General features: G+C 29.8%; 1 protein-coding gene across 2 annotated transcripts in view; it reads right to left on the reverse strand.

The window, feature by feature from the left end:
* Window positions 1-773: 773 nt before the first annotated feature.
* LOC107447861 (uncharacterized) overlaps window positions 774-16,565 on the reverse strand; it is a 24,848-nt gene continuing 9,056 nt past the window's right edge. The window contains exons 5-11 of one of the 2 annotated variants that reach the window (XR_011636114.1): window positions 15,489-15,723; window positions 13,556-13,706; window positions 12,639-12,724; window positions 9,806-9,989; window positions 8,852-9,030; window positions 1,979-5,528; window positions 774-1,927 (exon numbers count right to left, since the gene is read on the reverse strand). Coding sequence is in view for 1 of the 2 variants with exons in the window: in XM_043046208.2 (XP_042902142.1) it covers window positions 4,719-5,528; window positions 8,852-9,030; window positions 9,806-9,989; window positions 12,639-12,724; window positions 13,556-13,706; window positions 15,489-15,723 (1,645 nt within the window). In the remaining variant the exon portion in view is untranslated. Of the gene's footprint in view, window positions 5,529-8,851; window positions 9,031-9,805; window positions 9,990-12,638; window positions 12,725-13,555; window positions 13,707-15,488; window positions 15,724-16,565 lie in introns of both variants that reach the window. The other variant, XM_043046208.2, reaches the window with a different exon arrangement.

The following is a 16,565-nucleotide window of genomic DNA, read 5'->3' on the forward strand; positions in this document are numbered from 1 at the left end:
AGTTCATTTTTATACACAGGAGCACCTGTCAGGTAATTGACTATCTATAAAGTAAAAGATATTCAGTGAATGGATTGCCCAGCCAGATCCTCTGACTTTAATGCTATCTGTTTGGGATGCTCTTGTGAGAGTAGCACACCAGCCCTCTTCTAGAACAATGTAGGAGTTAAAAACTGCTCTGGAGGAAGAGCACTTCAGAACCAACTTGTTAACATGGCTACTCATTGTGCATGCTGTAAGAGGAGACCAAATACCATGCTAGTAGCATTTTCACAGCCATTTTGACCTGAAAATTGAACTTCTGTGGACTCGAGCTAATAGGCATTTGCCAAAAATTTTGTTGATTTGCTTGTGATTTTATTTTAATTGTTGTTTTGTACACATTGTCACACAATAAACTGTATCCATACATAATTTTATTTATTTATCTTCAGTAAACTAGAGTAATATGGGAAATATTTTCTATCTCCTAATTTGTTAGGACTTTTTCTTCTACCAGTGTATAATTATTCTTAAAAATTTCTTAGCATACTTATTAAATTTTCAGATTAAAAAAAAAATTTTTTTTTTTTTACATTTTAGGCTTTTATTACTCAAACTAAAGCAGAAATCTTAGTCAGACGTTCTTATTAATGTTATAGATTATAATATTCTTATTAATGTTATATTTATGTGCATTATTATAAATGTACATATTAGGCGGTTGGTAGCTTTTATTTGGATTTTTTCAGTACTAAAATTGAGTCTGTGGTTTTGATTATTGATATTCAAGATAATTTTAAAAAGTCTTTTATTTACAAAATATATATTTGATAATATACACTATGGTGTGTTAGCATTGAAACATGATAAAATGTAAAGAACAACTTTTGATTACATAATAGAATTAATCACAATTTGGTTCATAATGATAAACAAACTTTTACAAAATTATCAGAACATTTTTGTTGAACGGCATGCTCTCAGAATAGGAAATAATTCTGCTTTTATTTATTAGAAATTTGTAAAGTACTGAAAGTAAGTTGGAGTTAGATGCAAAAATATATGGCTTATTACTATATTGCATTAAGCTTTTCATATACATAAAAACTGTCCCCTAATATAGCAGTTCCAAATTGTTTTCAGCTATGGAACCCTAAATGATTGAGCATCTACTTCTAGCAGAACTTTGTTGGAAATTTGTTCTCAACTTATGCAGGTGCTGACAATGACTAAAATAAGCTATATTATGGTTTTCAGTAAAAAAAAAACTTATATTTGTTGAGAATGGACAATAAGTCAATTTTCTATTTTGTAGCTAATTTAAATGTTAACAAAACTAAGTTAAAACGTAAATAATTTTCTCATAAAGGCCTCATCTTTGCTCTGAATTAAACAAAAGCTGGTTCTGAAGCATCAAACATACACAAAGCAGAGCTTGTTAATAAATCCGGTTGAGCCTCTTTTCTGGCTTCGGAGATCTCACTATAAGGCACACAAGAGATCTCACTATAAGGAGATCTCACTATATATCCATCTAAACATTGAAAACAAAACAGTTAAGAGGCTTCCCTCCTTTTATTTGTGTATAATCATCAAAGAAACATAATTATTTATTTCTGAATTTGGTTATATTTTAAATTAAAAAATCTGTTGAGAAATACTTATGGATCTTTCTATAAATATTATCCTTAGCATAATTTATTCAATATATTGGAATTGAAAAAATTTTTTTGTTTAAATTTAGCCACACTTTTTTTGCATTGAAATTTTTTATAAAACAGTGAATAAATTTTGGATTAGATATGCAGTGAAATCTCACGTAACGAACACTTTTTAATTTCCAGTAAATCTTCTATGAATAAATCATTATGTACCATTTCAGCAAAGCGGACACTTTCATAACAGGATGTGAAATCATTATGTACCATTTCAGCAAAGCGGACACCTCCATAACAGGATGTGAAATCATTATGTACCATTTCAGCAAAGCGGACACTTCCATAACAGGATGTGAACAGTCATTTATGCTCCTAAATCTTAATTTCAATCTCTTCAAAACAAATCCCACTTTATCTAAATTTGAATTAAAAAAAATACTTTTCTACTTTAAATTCTAGAAAAAAAAATATGTAAATGCATAATTGTAACATGCATAAAATATGTACAAACATGAAAAGTTTTTTTTATCTTTTCCATAACTAAAAATATTGTTAAGTTTTTTCTCAACTACAAAATGATTCTCATGTCACTCTCCTTTATCTTTGCAAAGAAAGAAGAGAAAGTGATACTGTTCCTGTGAAATACTTCCCACAGCTGTATCAAAAGACTTTTTTTATCAAGACTACATAGGTTAAAAGTTCCCAGAAGTTGAAATGTTGCATTAAATTCTCTCAATTCCCCATCCCCTCTGAAAATTCCTTTTTTTTTCTCTAATCAATCCCCCCCTTCTCCTGTTTAACACAGCTGGGTTAGAAAAAGACAAAAGTCATCAAGTGTTCATATATAAATCAAACATGGTAAATAATTGGTTGTGAATGCAACAATTTCATGGAGCCTGGTGGGTATTACCTTCCATAAGATATTGTCCTGTTTCCTATCAAGTGATGATGAGGTGTTATGGGATGTGAAGTTACTGATTAAAACTGACCTGCGAAGTGAAGTAAGACTAAATACAAACTTCTATTACACCTTTCTTTTCAATTGGATTAATATAAAATGAAGGGCTGTATGTATATATTAAATTTTTATCCATTCCTTTGAATATTATAATTTTAATATAAAAAATACAGTACAGAACCCGTTATCCGGAAATCAGAAAACCGGAACGAAATTCGATAAATTTTCCCGCCATTTTTTAAACAAAATTTTTTTTCCTTATAAGATTTTAGGATTTTTCTTTCTTTTTTGAAAGATGTTCACCTTACCATCATTTTGGAAATAATCATTAGTGAATTACTTCATCGTTTTTTCTTCTTTTCAAGATTATTTCATAAAAAAATTTTTTTTTTAGTTGGGTTTAACATTAAAAAAAACGGCTTTTTGTAGCGATTCAGAAAACCGGAAAAATCAGTTATCCGGAATAGTGATGGTCCCGATCATTCCGGATAATCGGTTTCCTACTGTATTATAATTTTATTGAGTTTATATAAATATTAATGTAAAAAGTTATCATAAATTCTTTCTATATTATTGCAATTATTCTTAAAGTAATTTATGGCATCAGCCTACTGTATTAGTATGCCCTTTCTGTAAACGGAAAAAATTTTCAGTCTGAAGAGTGTCAACCTAGTTGAGATTTCACTGTAAATATAATAATTACTGGTTTAAAAAAATCTTAACTGTGATCCTTCTATAGAAATTTAACAAATAGACCATATTTTTCTAGTTATCTTTGAATTTTTATTCATTATGATTTTATTAAGTTCAAAGATTAATAAAATTCCTTACTTCTAATTTTGTATTAATTTAAATATATTTTATTAAAGATAATTTTCAAAATTAGATTTCAGCATTTTCTTCCCCCTACACCTCTTTTTAGCAAACGATTTTCTTTGTCCCAAAGATGCCTATTTTACAAGGAATTCTGAACAAAACTAAAATATGTTGTGTCTTAACAGTTATTTCCAATTGATTTTTTAGAAACAGATGGAATGTATGAATTTATCACTAATTTTGAAGTTACTATAATTTCTGAGTATGGTAGTGTTGAACATAAACTCGATCTTTTCGGCACTGAATACCTCATAATATAGGGCGTGTCCAAGTTCTCCGTTTTCAAACATAAAACCGGGTACCTGGTAGCAAGTAGTAAATTTTATTTGCCTGGTCATGGTATTTTCTGGGTACCTAGTAAATCTCTAGGAAGGACTTTTTTTTTCATGCCATCAATGAAAGTGTCAATTTTGAACCAACTGTTAAATAGCAAAAAAAAAACTTTAATTCAATATATTTTATTTACTAATATATTTTTAAAACCTTAGAAACCTATAATATAAAAAAGTTGGAAATAATGTGAAAGTGTTTTTTGGTTAAATATTCAATCAATAGTTTTAGAATGCATAATTAAATATGTTCAATACACAAATCTAATCTTGGTTTTGAAGTATGGAGTTAAATTATTCTCAAACAGTTTTTTGTGTGGATAACACTGCTGTAGAGGTCTTAGCAAGTTCAACACAGCCATTTTATTACACATAAACACCACTTTAATTACAACTGAAGCCGTTTAAAGTTAAAAAGAGTGGTTCTACACTTAGTTGGCACCCTATATATTATAAACTAAACTCAGTGGCGCGACAGCCCACAGAGGGCCAAGGCCTACGGTGCCCATCTCAGTTTTCTTGACCTTCGGCTCTGGTGTGCAGGAGCAGATGTTCCGGTCAGGAGGTCAGCCAAACGCGGAACCCCCAGTGTTTAGTTCCCAAGCATGCTTGGTACTAATTTATCGACCCACTGAAGGGATGAAAGGCTGAGTCAACATTGCCTGGCTCCAGGCTCGAACCAGGGACCTGTGGCACGACAGACCGAAGCGCTACCGCTCAGCCACCGGGTGTCTCTTATATATTATACTTGTGTATTAATTTTAAACAAATTGTAACTAATTTTATAAAAATCTCTTCAGTTTTACTTGATTAGCTCACTAATAGAAAACTTTTATTACTTTATTAAAATATTAAAAAGTCTTTAGTCTTCCAAAGTAGCAGGAATTTTATCTACTTTTGAAGATGAATCTTCAATTAATAACAGTCAGAATCATTGACAGAAATAATAAGTTCTGTTTTTTCAGCTGAAATGATGTCCTCCAACAACGAAAATGAGTATTCTGAAAAAACGGAAGTCGGTTTTTCATCTGGTTCAAGTATAACATCTAATTTACCAGACCACAAGGAACTCCAGAATGCTTTCACTGAACATGAAAGGGTTTCTAACCCTAAATCAGGAACAGTGAAAGTGTAATTATTGTGCAACTGAAAATCTGCTGTTTTGCAGATATTCAAAATTTGTTCAGTGGTTGACAATGCCATGACATTGTCTATACCTTCATCACGCTCTTCCTTTGTAACAGATATAGCTGAAAAAGAATCGGCAATATCTGGAATGAGAATATTTTCAGACATTTTTGCATCTTCTGATATAAAATCTTTGGTGATGCCTTTATCAACCAGCTTCTGTCTCAATTTAAGCATCATTCTAGCTGCTTCGTACTTCACGGCTTCATCGTAATCTTCGATGGCATATAACAATGATGATCCGAACCCGGAGGAGCAGTATTCTGTCAGGCACTCGTTAATGTCAGTTTCAGATATAGGAGGGAAAAATGTTTCATTCTCTATGAAACACTGCCATTCTTTTAAAGCAGCAAGTTTTAGGTCTAAATCTAAACTTCTGATGGCAGATGAAAAAATTAAGTACAAGTTATCTTTACAGGATGCAGGCAGAATGATATGATTCAATTGCATCCATCGGCTTGCACATAAAATGGCTTCCCTCTGGATAAAGAAATCATCATCCAGAACATAATTACACAGGATATTCATCAGGTCAACCTGAAATAATAATTGGACATATACTTAAAAATATACTACCATGAAGCAAAGGGTTCACATTTGCGAAAACGTATGAATTAAAAACGAAAATAAATGCTCAAAACAATTTAAAAAAAGTTTCTTTTCATTTTTTATGCCATAAACTTTCCATAATAAATTCTAAAGGAATCCTGATTTCTGCTCGGTGTTTAGAAGTGAACTCATTGCTATTGATACTGCCCTGGATTCTCTTCTAACACTACAGGATCAAAATAACATCTGGATCCTCTCTGACAGCCTCAGCTCCATACAATACTTAACGCATTGGAGGAAGGTGAGAGACAAAACAGGTGCTTCAATCCTACAAAAAATTAAAATCCTCTCACGATTGCGTGAAGTCCACCTCCAATGGATCCCTTCTCACGTTGGGGTTCTGGGCAATGACATCGCCGACACTCTGGCTAAGGAGGGGACGAAAGAAAATCTGATAAGTCAAAATTCCCTCACCTTCATGGAGCTGGCATCAAAAAAGAAAAAAGAAGACCTCGCTTCCTGGCTCGTACCCCCCAAACATCACTGGTACCAGAGCACCAGTCCAGGAGGTGCACTCAACGTTCGGTGCAACCGCAAGGACCAGACTGCACATACCAGGCTTATCAGCGGCCACCTTAAGTCCCTTTCTTTTGAGGGTGGTATTAAAATCTACCCTAACTGCCCCAGGTGCCACAACATGCTGGCTTCCCCCCAACATATCCTGGACTGTCTTGGTCTGGACAAAAGGGACACTCTTAATAACACACTTATGGTGGCCGACTTCCTCCGTGTGATGAATTTCATGGACATTGTTTAGCCCTGCTAATTTTGGGGATAAGGAAGAAGAAGAATAATAAATTCTAAAAAACTAACAAATTATTATGAAAGATATTAAAAATAAAAAGGTTTAATATAAAACAATTTTTATATTTTGTTTATAAAACAAAGAAAGCAATATTTTTATGAAAGGGGCCATCCACAAATGATGTAATACTTGGTAGAGGGCGAAGAAAATTAATGAAATGTGTTAGCTTGTGACAAGGGAGGAGGAAGAAAATCTTTGATTCTTGCTAATCTTAACTAATTGGAATTATTATCAGTTCATGTTACTGAAGATTTCGATTATCAGAAATTCTGATCATAATTGAATATTTAAGGAGATTAATGTCAACCAGACCGGCTGACCTCAGAAATTCATAAAGCTTGATACTTTTGTGACCACTGCATAGTGCAATTAGAAAAACACTGCCAGGATTTAAAAAAAAGTAATAAGTTTATAAATTTTTTAAATTAAAAGTATACCTTTTTTTACCCATAAAACTACAAAATAATAAATTAATCTACTGATCTAAAAAAGACTGACTAACTGTTTCAGCATTTTTAAAAAATCTTAAATTTTCTGTAACCAAAAAAAATTTAGAAGTCAACAAACCCAGTTAAAGAGTTTCTCAGTGAACTAATTCTCCAGAATTTCTTTTGATACGAAAGAACAGAATTAAGTTTGATTTTAGATGCATCGCTAAATATTCTCACATAGGTTGCATGGTTGTAAGGAATGTTTAATACTACATCTGTTAAAAAACATGATAAAAAAAGGTTTGTTGAGAGTTGAAAATGCGTTTAAATGCATTTTCAACTCTCAACAAAATATTCTCTCCAACACCAAACTTTGAATGAACTACATTTGTGTGCATTTTCAGGTTAACTTTTGCGGACTGTTTTGTAGCAACACGTGGCTTTTAAAAGACTGGTTTACAAGGTTGGCATTCATTCCATTGCCTTCTCCTTAAAGGGAAGGTCACGTGTTTTCATCTTTGGTATATATTCGCTGATAGGTATGCTGTCTTGCGGAGAGCTGTTTCAATTGAGATGCTAAGTAGGTCTGATTAACTGCATCTAAATCAATTCTAAACTATATATGAAAACCAAATTAAAATGAACGATTTTACAAATGAGTGAGATTAATACAGTGGCGGCTAATTACTCATTTTTAAAAATTGCATAAATTTTTACAGTATTTTCACATGTGCACCTCCATTATTATTATTGGTGCACTAATTTATTGCTACTGCATACTTTATAATAATTTTTGCATGCAGTAATTCTGCTATTTAAAATGTATTCCTAAAATTATAAGAATTTAGTGTTAGTCATAGTTTAATTATTCACGTGGCATAGTAATAAATTATAGAAAGAATTGGATAAATATTCCTTTTACACTTGGATTTTTTTTTCAAATGTAGTTCTTTTCAGGGGCTGAACAGATAAGTTACAAAATAAATAAAATTTACACCATTTTGTATCAATTCCATTAAAAGAATGAAAATATCCTACATGTTTTTGTACTGTCAAGCACAATTATGAGTTTATAGAATATCATGAAACAAACTTGAAAAGAGCTCCGACATCTTTTTCTTAAAACAGAAAAACTGAGAAACTTGATGCTCAAAAAAGAAACAATTGAAACTTACTAGCACAAATTAAGATATCACTTCCAAAAGAAAATTCACCTTTTTAATGTATCAAACATTCTTAAAAAAGTTTGTCAAAAAAAATTGAAAAAGCAATTAATGATAGACTACACACCCACAAAATCATTTATCTAAGGGTAAGAGTTTTGGAACTGTATATTAAGTGTGCCCGGATCCACTGATTCATAGAGTCTTTAAGATAGAACCCTGAGAAAATTATTTGTTGGCCTGAGGTCTTGAGATTGGATAGTAAAGCCTGGGTGGTCTGAAAATGTAGTCACACATGCAAGTACCAGTAGTAATAAATTTTTGGGAGCAAACAGTTGCTAGAAATCTAATGCCATGGCTGACATAGTATAGTACATCATATAGTGTATTATCCTGCAAAAGGATGTCATAATATCATCCTCTTACAGGATAATGCCAGGCCCAAAATTCAAGCAATGCTTCAAAACTTCAAGTGTGGAGCCATCTCTCTACAGGAAAGATTTGTAGCCTTGTCCATATTTTCTGTTTCTGAAACTGAAGAAAGACTTATTTGGAACAAGGAATAACTGTTTTAGAGACTGTTTAATGTCTGAAGTTTCAATTCAGACAATGCTGTGGAAACAGAAGCAAACGAGAATCAATAGGCAAGGATATGCTTTCTTCCAAAATGGACCTAACAAGTTGATCCTGCGTTTCTATAAATAGCTTTGGTGATTATCTAGAAAAGTGATCTGTAAGTATGCTTTTTAATTCCATTTAATATTTTATGTGTATTGTTAATAAATACTCTTTATTACTCTTGTGACTTTTTCTTTTTGGATCCACATCCTCATACATAAAATAAATACTTACTTTTGAAACACCTTTCGCAGAGTAGATGCTATCAAAATAGTATGGCCGGGAGCAAGCTACAGTGATTACAGATAAAGCTGATGCTTTTATGATGCCATCATGATTACTTTCAATGGCTATGTCCCATACAATTGTGTGCAGAGAATTCTGCATGACTAATTCCATCCATAACTGGTGATCTATAGTAGAAGTTTCCATTTAAAATTTTACACACATAAAAAGTAATGCAAATAGAAATTGTAGCACAGATGGCTTAAATAAAAATGTAAAAACAATCAAAAATAACACTGCGTGGATTATTAAATTTTAATAAAAGCTATATGCTTTCAGATTTTTAACATATCATAATTAAGGCATCGAGCTCAGAAACCACTGCAATCCATTTTCAGAAATATCACAAAAAATAAAGGCTTACGTTTGAGCTTCTTCTGTTGTAGCGATCAACGCCCTCTAGTTACAAATAAATTGTAAAATGTAGTAGTAGTTTGTCTTTTGAAGCATTTGAACCTCTCGTGTGTTCAATGTTTCATTTTGGATTTTTGTAAATGTTTCATAATAATAAATTGTTATTTATTTATAGAAACCAGCGACTTATTAGTTTATGGATAGTACAGCTTAAATATTAAAAAAAGTTATTCAGATATTTAAATTTAGAGAAAAGCAACAAATAAGATAAATAAAAATCCAAAAGAATGCTTGTATTAAACTGGTCATAATTGTATTCATTTAAATTTCTCATACTCTTCTCAAAATCATAAATAACAAAATTAACAACAGCAAATAATATTATACAATGGTAAAAAATTATAATCAAATGTCATATTGATTAATTTCATACATGATTAACATAATTAAATCCCCCCCCAAAAATATTAGCAAATAGCAGAGACAAATAAAAATTTGAAGTAATAATAAATAATGAAGTAATAATTATTAATAAATTTTTTTTATCACCTTCACCATTCATTATTTCTCCAGCAATGTGTAAGGCACTGTCAACAATAGGTTCCTTATTTCCATAGAGTTTTCTACAAATAAGTGCTACAATTTCACCCTTTAGTACAGAGTTAACCTCAAACTTATGCTCGGCATTCAAACCAATATAAGATTTCAGGAGGAGTAAAGCTTCCGAGACTATCTGGGGGAAAAAAAAAAAGAGATAAATTAATATTATTAAAATCAGGTAAAGCTGTACCCATAAATGTTTCAGGTCATGATAGCACGGAAAAAAAGTCAGACCTTCATAACACCCGTAATAAAAATCTAAGCATAAAACAGATTTTAGCTATCCTAAAGCACACTTTTCAATCAAAGGGAGGCCACCGAAAATTAGGTCACATGACTTCTGAGATGGGACACATTAAGTTTTTAAGGAAAATAAGCTATATTTAAGATATCAGTAATTATTGATAGTGAAAAAAAATGCACTCTCAATATCAAACATTTTTGTTAGAACAGTCTAAGTGTAAACACAAGATTATGAGTCTAGTTTAGTGTATTAGCAACTGTCTTTACACAATTTTGCAATTATCAAAATAAGAATTAGCATTTTGAATTTTAAATAAGATCTTTTGATGACTTAATATAATCTGGTCACTGGTAGGAATATGATTAAAATTGATTCAAAATTAAAATACTTTAGTTTAAAATAGGGATACAACAGTAATAATACAGAAATATTAAGTAAATTTAGAAGTTAAAGCATACTATATTTCTTTAAAATAATTAAAAAAAGTGTGCATAATTCTTTGAAGATTTCTCAGAAGGTATAATATTTAAGCAGGGTCTGCAAAATATAAGCTTATGAAGAAAAAAGAAAGTGGTTTCAATAAAACTGTATTAAGAAATAAATAAGAAATAAAATATATAGCTCCGACAAAGTAATTTTTTTTAAAGCAAAAGATTAAATAAATTAATCTAAATTTATTTTAAACTAGAAATTTATCAGTAAACTATTTATAATAAACTACAAAACTATTAAATTATTATGCATTATTATCTTACAAATTTGGAAAACAATCACTTTCAATTGCAATAAAATGCTTTTAGGATTTTTTCAAATTTTATTTTTATATCTATCCTAAAATAAAACAGAATTAACAGATTTTTTAATTAAAAAAAAAGCTTAGAAATATACAATAGATTAGGAGTTTCTTAATTTGTATCAATATGTGGCACTCTTACAAGATTTAAAATTGTCCTGCAACACGCCAGTCATTAACATTTATTTGCAGTATAATACTTATTACATACATACACTATCTGGAAGAAAGTGACAGGACAACTGTAAAGTTTGGTGGAGGAGGATTGATGCCGATCATGAACGCCGATGGATAATGTGATATTCTCGACAATCATGTCCTTCCTAACTTGAGGGGAACATACGGTATGGATGATTGCTTGTATTAAGATGACAACGCAAGATCCCATGTTGCAAGGACTCTTGATTGGTATCTGAACAACAACGTTAAACGCATGGAGTGGCCAGCGCAGAGCCTTGTTCTTAACCCAATTGAACATCTCTGGGACGAATTGGTCTGTCGGTTGAGGGTCTGCCCCCCCCACTCCCCAAAAGCAGGCATGAACTATGGAACTTCCTGTTAAACATTTGGAAGGAAATTCCTCTTGCCACTATGGCTAATTTAGTGGAAAGCATACCCAGAAGGGTTGCAGCTGTGATCGCAACCAAAGGAGACCCTACCTCCTATTAATTTTAATAAATATGGGATTATGCCGTGTCCCGTCACTTTCTTCCAAATAGTGTATTATGTATGTTATATGTGTAAGATGATGAAACAGAAGTTATGAAAATAAGCTGTGATGATAAAAACATAGTCAAATTTTGCACTTTATTCCTTAATTTAAAATCCACTGATCTACTTCAATTTTAATTAATAGAATGTTAATAAGTATTTATTCTAAAGTAACACATTCTCACAGCAGCTTTTTGTGGGTCAGGGCGTCATGAAGGTGAAGGCCCCACAATTTTATGACCAACAGCATGATGGCCACAAAATTGTGGTCAGCACTGCACCCATCCATCAGAAGCTAAGGGGGGGGGGAGGCTTAAAGCCGCCACAAGGGCTCCAGCCCCAGTAATTCACAATGAAAGCTCAGTGCCTTAACCACTGAACCATTTTGGTTCAAGTAAATATAAGGGCAAATATAAATAAAAATAAATTATCATCTGCATTCGAGGGTATTGTAAATTTTCTTAGTGCACTGGGTAAGTTTGATGCTCATTGCTTAACTTTTTAAATGACAATTAAGCTACACACATTTATTTTTAAGGAGCAATACAAGTGCAATTGCTGAAAATTCAGCTTTCTATAGGTATGAAGTAGTAAAGAGGTATAAGAAGCCTGATAGAAATACATAATTGATGAACATGGTGCACATGAACAAATATTCGGTATATTCGGCCTTTCGACATCTCTTGTCTAACTCTACAATACCTCAGTGTGCTGCAACACACACTTTAAGAAAGCATAAATTGCGGGTTATAAATTTATACTTTTTAAGTATAAATTTTGCATAGAAATAAATAGGCTTCTTATTTCAGTGTAACTTGTTAATTTAAGCACCACTTTGTTTCATATGTATTAAAATATTTTTATAAGAAAGACAAATATTTTAAGGAAAAAAATTACAAATATTAAATTCTTTTAAAAATAAAAACTGCATAATTTATTTAATTATTTCGAAAGTTTTGTATAATTGCTTTAACATTGAATCACTGCAATTTTATTATGCATGTTAAATAAATTCCACAGTAAGTGATGCTTACATTGCAATCAGTTGTAGGATTTTGCAGAATCTTGATGAAATATTTAAACAACAACATCTTACTTTGATCAGTCATACATTTGTAAGCTACAAAAGTAAAAAAATACATCATCATAATATAAATGCAAGCAAGGGAGAAAAAAGGAAACTACCAACTGCTAATTAACTAATAAAAATGATGCACAAGAATAAAAACTATAAAAGCAATCAAGTCAGCGTAAAAAAATAATATATGTGATATTTTTGAATCTAAGAAAATTATTTTTTTATCATTTACTTTGAAATTATTGAAAGTAGGGTCTAAGTTGATAACAGAAAGTTATTTCAATAATAGATATAGAAATAATTTTAGCTGATTATTTTAAATTGAACTGACAATATTTTTTAGCAGTAATACTTATTTAAACATTTAAGCAAACAATGAATGAACAAAGTAAATAAATCTATCTTAATGTTTTTTTTTACAATTTAAAAATTTTTTTTGAAACATGCAAAAGCAAGAAATTTTTTTAATAAAACCAGTAGACTATCAGTTACTAGTAGCCCAGCAAATTATAGTAGTTAATAGCTATGATTGCATGAGACCAAATTATTGTAATGACAATTATATTTTTATTTTTGATAACTGATGTTTGAATACATGTCTAAAGAATAATTTTATACGCTCAGCACTCCATTAATATTTTAAATATAAATAAATCTTACAATTTTTTTTAAAACTAAACAGCTTGTAAATCTGTTAAAATAATAATTAAGTTTATATACAGCTAAATCTTTTATAAATAATGAAAAAGATAATTAATTTTTTTTAAAACCTTCTTTAAAATTAAAAAAATGTTTGTATTTTTTAATAAAAAGCAATGAATCAAAAATAACAATAGAGATAATGAACAGAAAAATTTTTTCTTCAAAATTTACCTTCTTTTGAGAGGAGAGATGAAAATAATTTTAAAAAAGCCAAACAAATTTTCCTATCTTCCAAACATAAACAAGACAAATAGTGTCTTTTCTCATCCTCTGGGTCTTGCAGAAAAATTACTCCCACTGAGATTATGATAGATTCAATTAGCTGGAAATAAATAAAATTCATAATAATAAAATATTTTATACCACATATCTCATTATAAAACTTTTTCAATATTAAATTAAAGATAATAAATTGAATTTATCATAGAATGATATGCTTGGATTCTTATTACGTAAAAAATGATTATTTTAAATATAAGTAAAACAGACATTGCTGTAGATCATAGGTACCTAACCTTTTTTAACTCACCACCCACTTTGCAAGAGGCGGTGAGTTAAAAAAGGAATTTTTAACAAAACAAAAATTTTTCCATTGCCCCCCACCCATATAAGTGTTTTTTAACATAAGTTTATTAAACAATTAAAAAACTTTTTTTTCTTTTTTAACATTTTTGATATGATACATTTTTAATCATATCGCTATTTTATTGAAAATTCCAACTGACCAATAAATTTGTATTGGACTTTTATTTAGTCAATTTTGTTTTTATGTAGCCCTCACATAATAATTATAAGTTTTTACACGGAAATGAATCTGTTGTATCATCTAAAAATCTTAATTAAACAATCCACTTAATGCCATAAATTAAAATATTAAACAATATATATTTCATAAATCAAGGAAAATAATGCATATAATTGAGAAAAACTGTTATCTTTCAATATTTTTGGTACATATAGTACTAGGTCAAACATTTTTAACAACTAGTTCAGACAATTATAATTAATGAGCTAACTGTAGGTAAGTTGAGTTTTTGGAAAATTAGAGTGCTAATAAGATTTAAATAAAATTTGATTCTTTTGGAAAAAGAATGTTTTAAAGAAGAACGTGGAAAAGAAAAAGAATATAAGAGAGTATAACAGCTGTTTAAGGAGAAATTGTACACCATGTTTATATGGAAGTACATTTAGTAAAGATGAAGTGTAATGTAGTACAGACTTAAAATTTTTTAGATGTTTTAAATTAATATTGAGTTGTCATTGTCTAATTTATAAGAAGCGTCAATTGAAACTACACAAGTATGTATAAGCTTATCGTTACATGTTACAAATTATTGAATTATGGACATTTTTGCCTATTAATAAATTTGATCAGGATCTATAAACATTTTCAGAGAAATAAACTGAAGTCGGACATTTTGTACACAATAAATGTTTGTTACAGTTAATCTAATTTAACTATAAATTTCTATTTTAATGTTAATTTCAATGAGTGTATTTAGATAAAACCTTTTTTAGTACCGTAACACTGGTTAAAATTTTTTTTATATCACATGAGGTTTCTTTAAACAATAATTTGCCGCCATCTGATTATAGTCTTATAATATTTTGTTGGCATGAGATTCCATTTTGTAATATTTTGTTTGAAAGAGATTTTATCTTATAATATTTTGCCTGCATGAAATTCTATGCAACTATTTGTTTTTCCACAGTTGGTTCCATCCTATGATCATTTGGCTGTGTCTGATTTTGTTTCATGATATTTTATTTGAGTTAGATTTCATCCCATGAAATTTCTATGGGATATTTATCAATTAGTCTTTCATTTTCCAGAAAACAAAAATTAATTTCTTAAAAATAAAAAATTCAATTAAAAAAAAGAGTTATTACACACAAAACAATAGGAAAGACATTTTATAAATTATCTGTAGCATTTCTGTAGTTGATGCGCCACGCAATTCCACATATAATAAGGAGATATTATATTTTAACAATAATTTTGAAGAAAAAAATCTAGATACTTTTAATTCGCGTATTTCCTTAATTTAAAATTTTTAAAAAAAATATTCAGTTATAATTACGACTTAGCAAACACAATTTTTACTTTTTTCCCTATGAAAGGTGCCAGCTTTGACAGAGCTGCAAGAGATGATATTATAAGGGACACACCCTGAGATTTTGTCTTCATTTGTTCTACTAAAATTCTGTACAATGTATCTGAAGATAAAAGGAAAATCTCTTCCTCATAGTTAGGAGGTATGTTATCTTCCAAAATGGTAAATGGCATCAAAAAGAAACTAAGTCTAGGATCAGAAAATAGCCTAAGGTGCTGTTCTGCACTGCAAATCAGAAAAAAATTATAAATATTACCAATAGATAAAGAATAATCATACATTAAAGTTACAAAAAAAATATTTTTTTAAACATAAATACAGTAATTTTTAAACTTAATTTAAAATATTTCTGGGATTAAAGAAAAATAAATTGCTTTAAAAAATAACGTTTGTAACAAACACTAAATATAGAATTATACAGAATGTTTAATGAAAGTTCATGATGTTCATGAATTTAATGAGTGTTCATGAAATTACAAGGATCAAATAATAAAAATGAAAACATAACCATAAATATACAGAAATGAAATGGTAATGTACAGACGACAAATAAAATTTATTACACCCTTAATTATCATTTATGTTTCAGAGAACACAAATTTTGCTTACATCAATCGAACTTTTTTTTAAGAGAATAAAACTTTTAACAAGAAATTTGATTTTTGTAGGATTTAAGCATAACAAGAATACAAAACTATTTACATTACTTTTATTTATTAGAGATTATAAAACCTGTTTTAAAATTTAGTTTGTTTTTGTGAGTGTTAAGCTAAATCAGAAGTCATTATTAATGTAATGTTGATATACAACTGACATTTATTATAAATTTTTACGCTAATTGATTAGCAGTTACAAGTTAACATTAAAAAAAGGCATAAACGATCTCTACTCCTTGCGTGTAAAAAATTAATTTAATCCTCTAATGGTAGTCCAGGTTCTTTCCTAACTTTCAGATAATGGCTTTTCACCATCAATAAAACCACACTTAGTATCATTTAGCAGAAAAGTAGTTTAAAGCAAGAACATTTCATTACAGTTTTGTGCAGTAGTTTTTGTGTTAACTTCAT

Source organism: Parasteatoda tepidariorum, chromosome 2, assembly GCF_043381705.1.
Source record: "Parasteatoda tepidariorum isolate YZ-2023 chromosome 2, CAS_Ptep_4.0, whole genome shotgun sequence".
Lineage (NCBI taxonomy): Eukaryota > Metazoa > Arthropoda > Arachnida > Araneae > Theridiidae > Parasteatoda > Parasteatoda tepidariorum.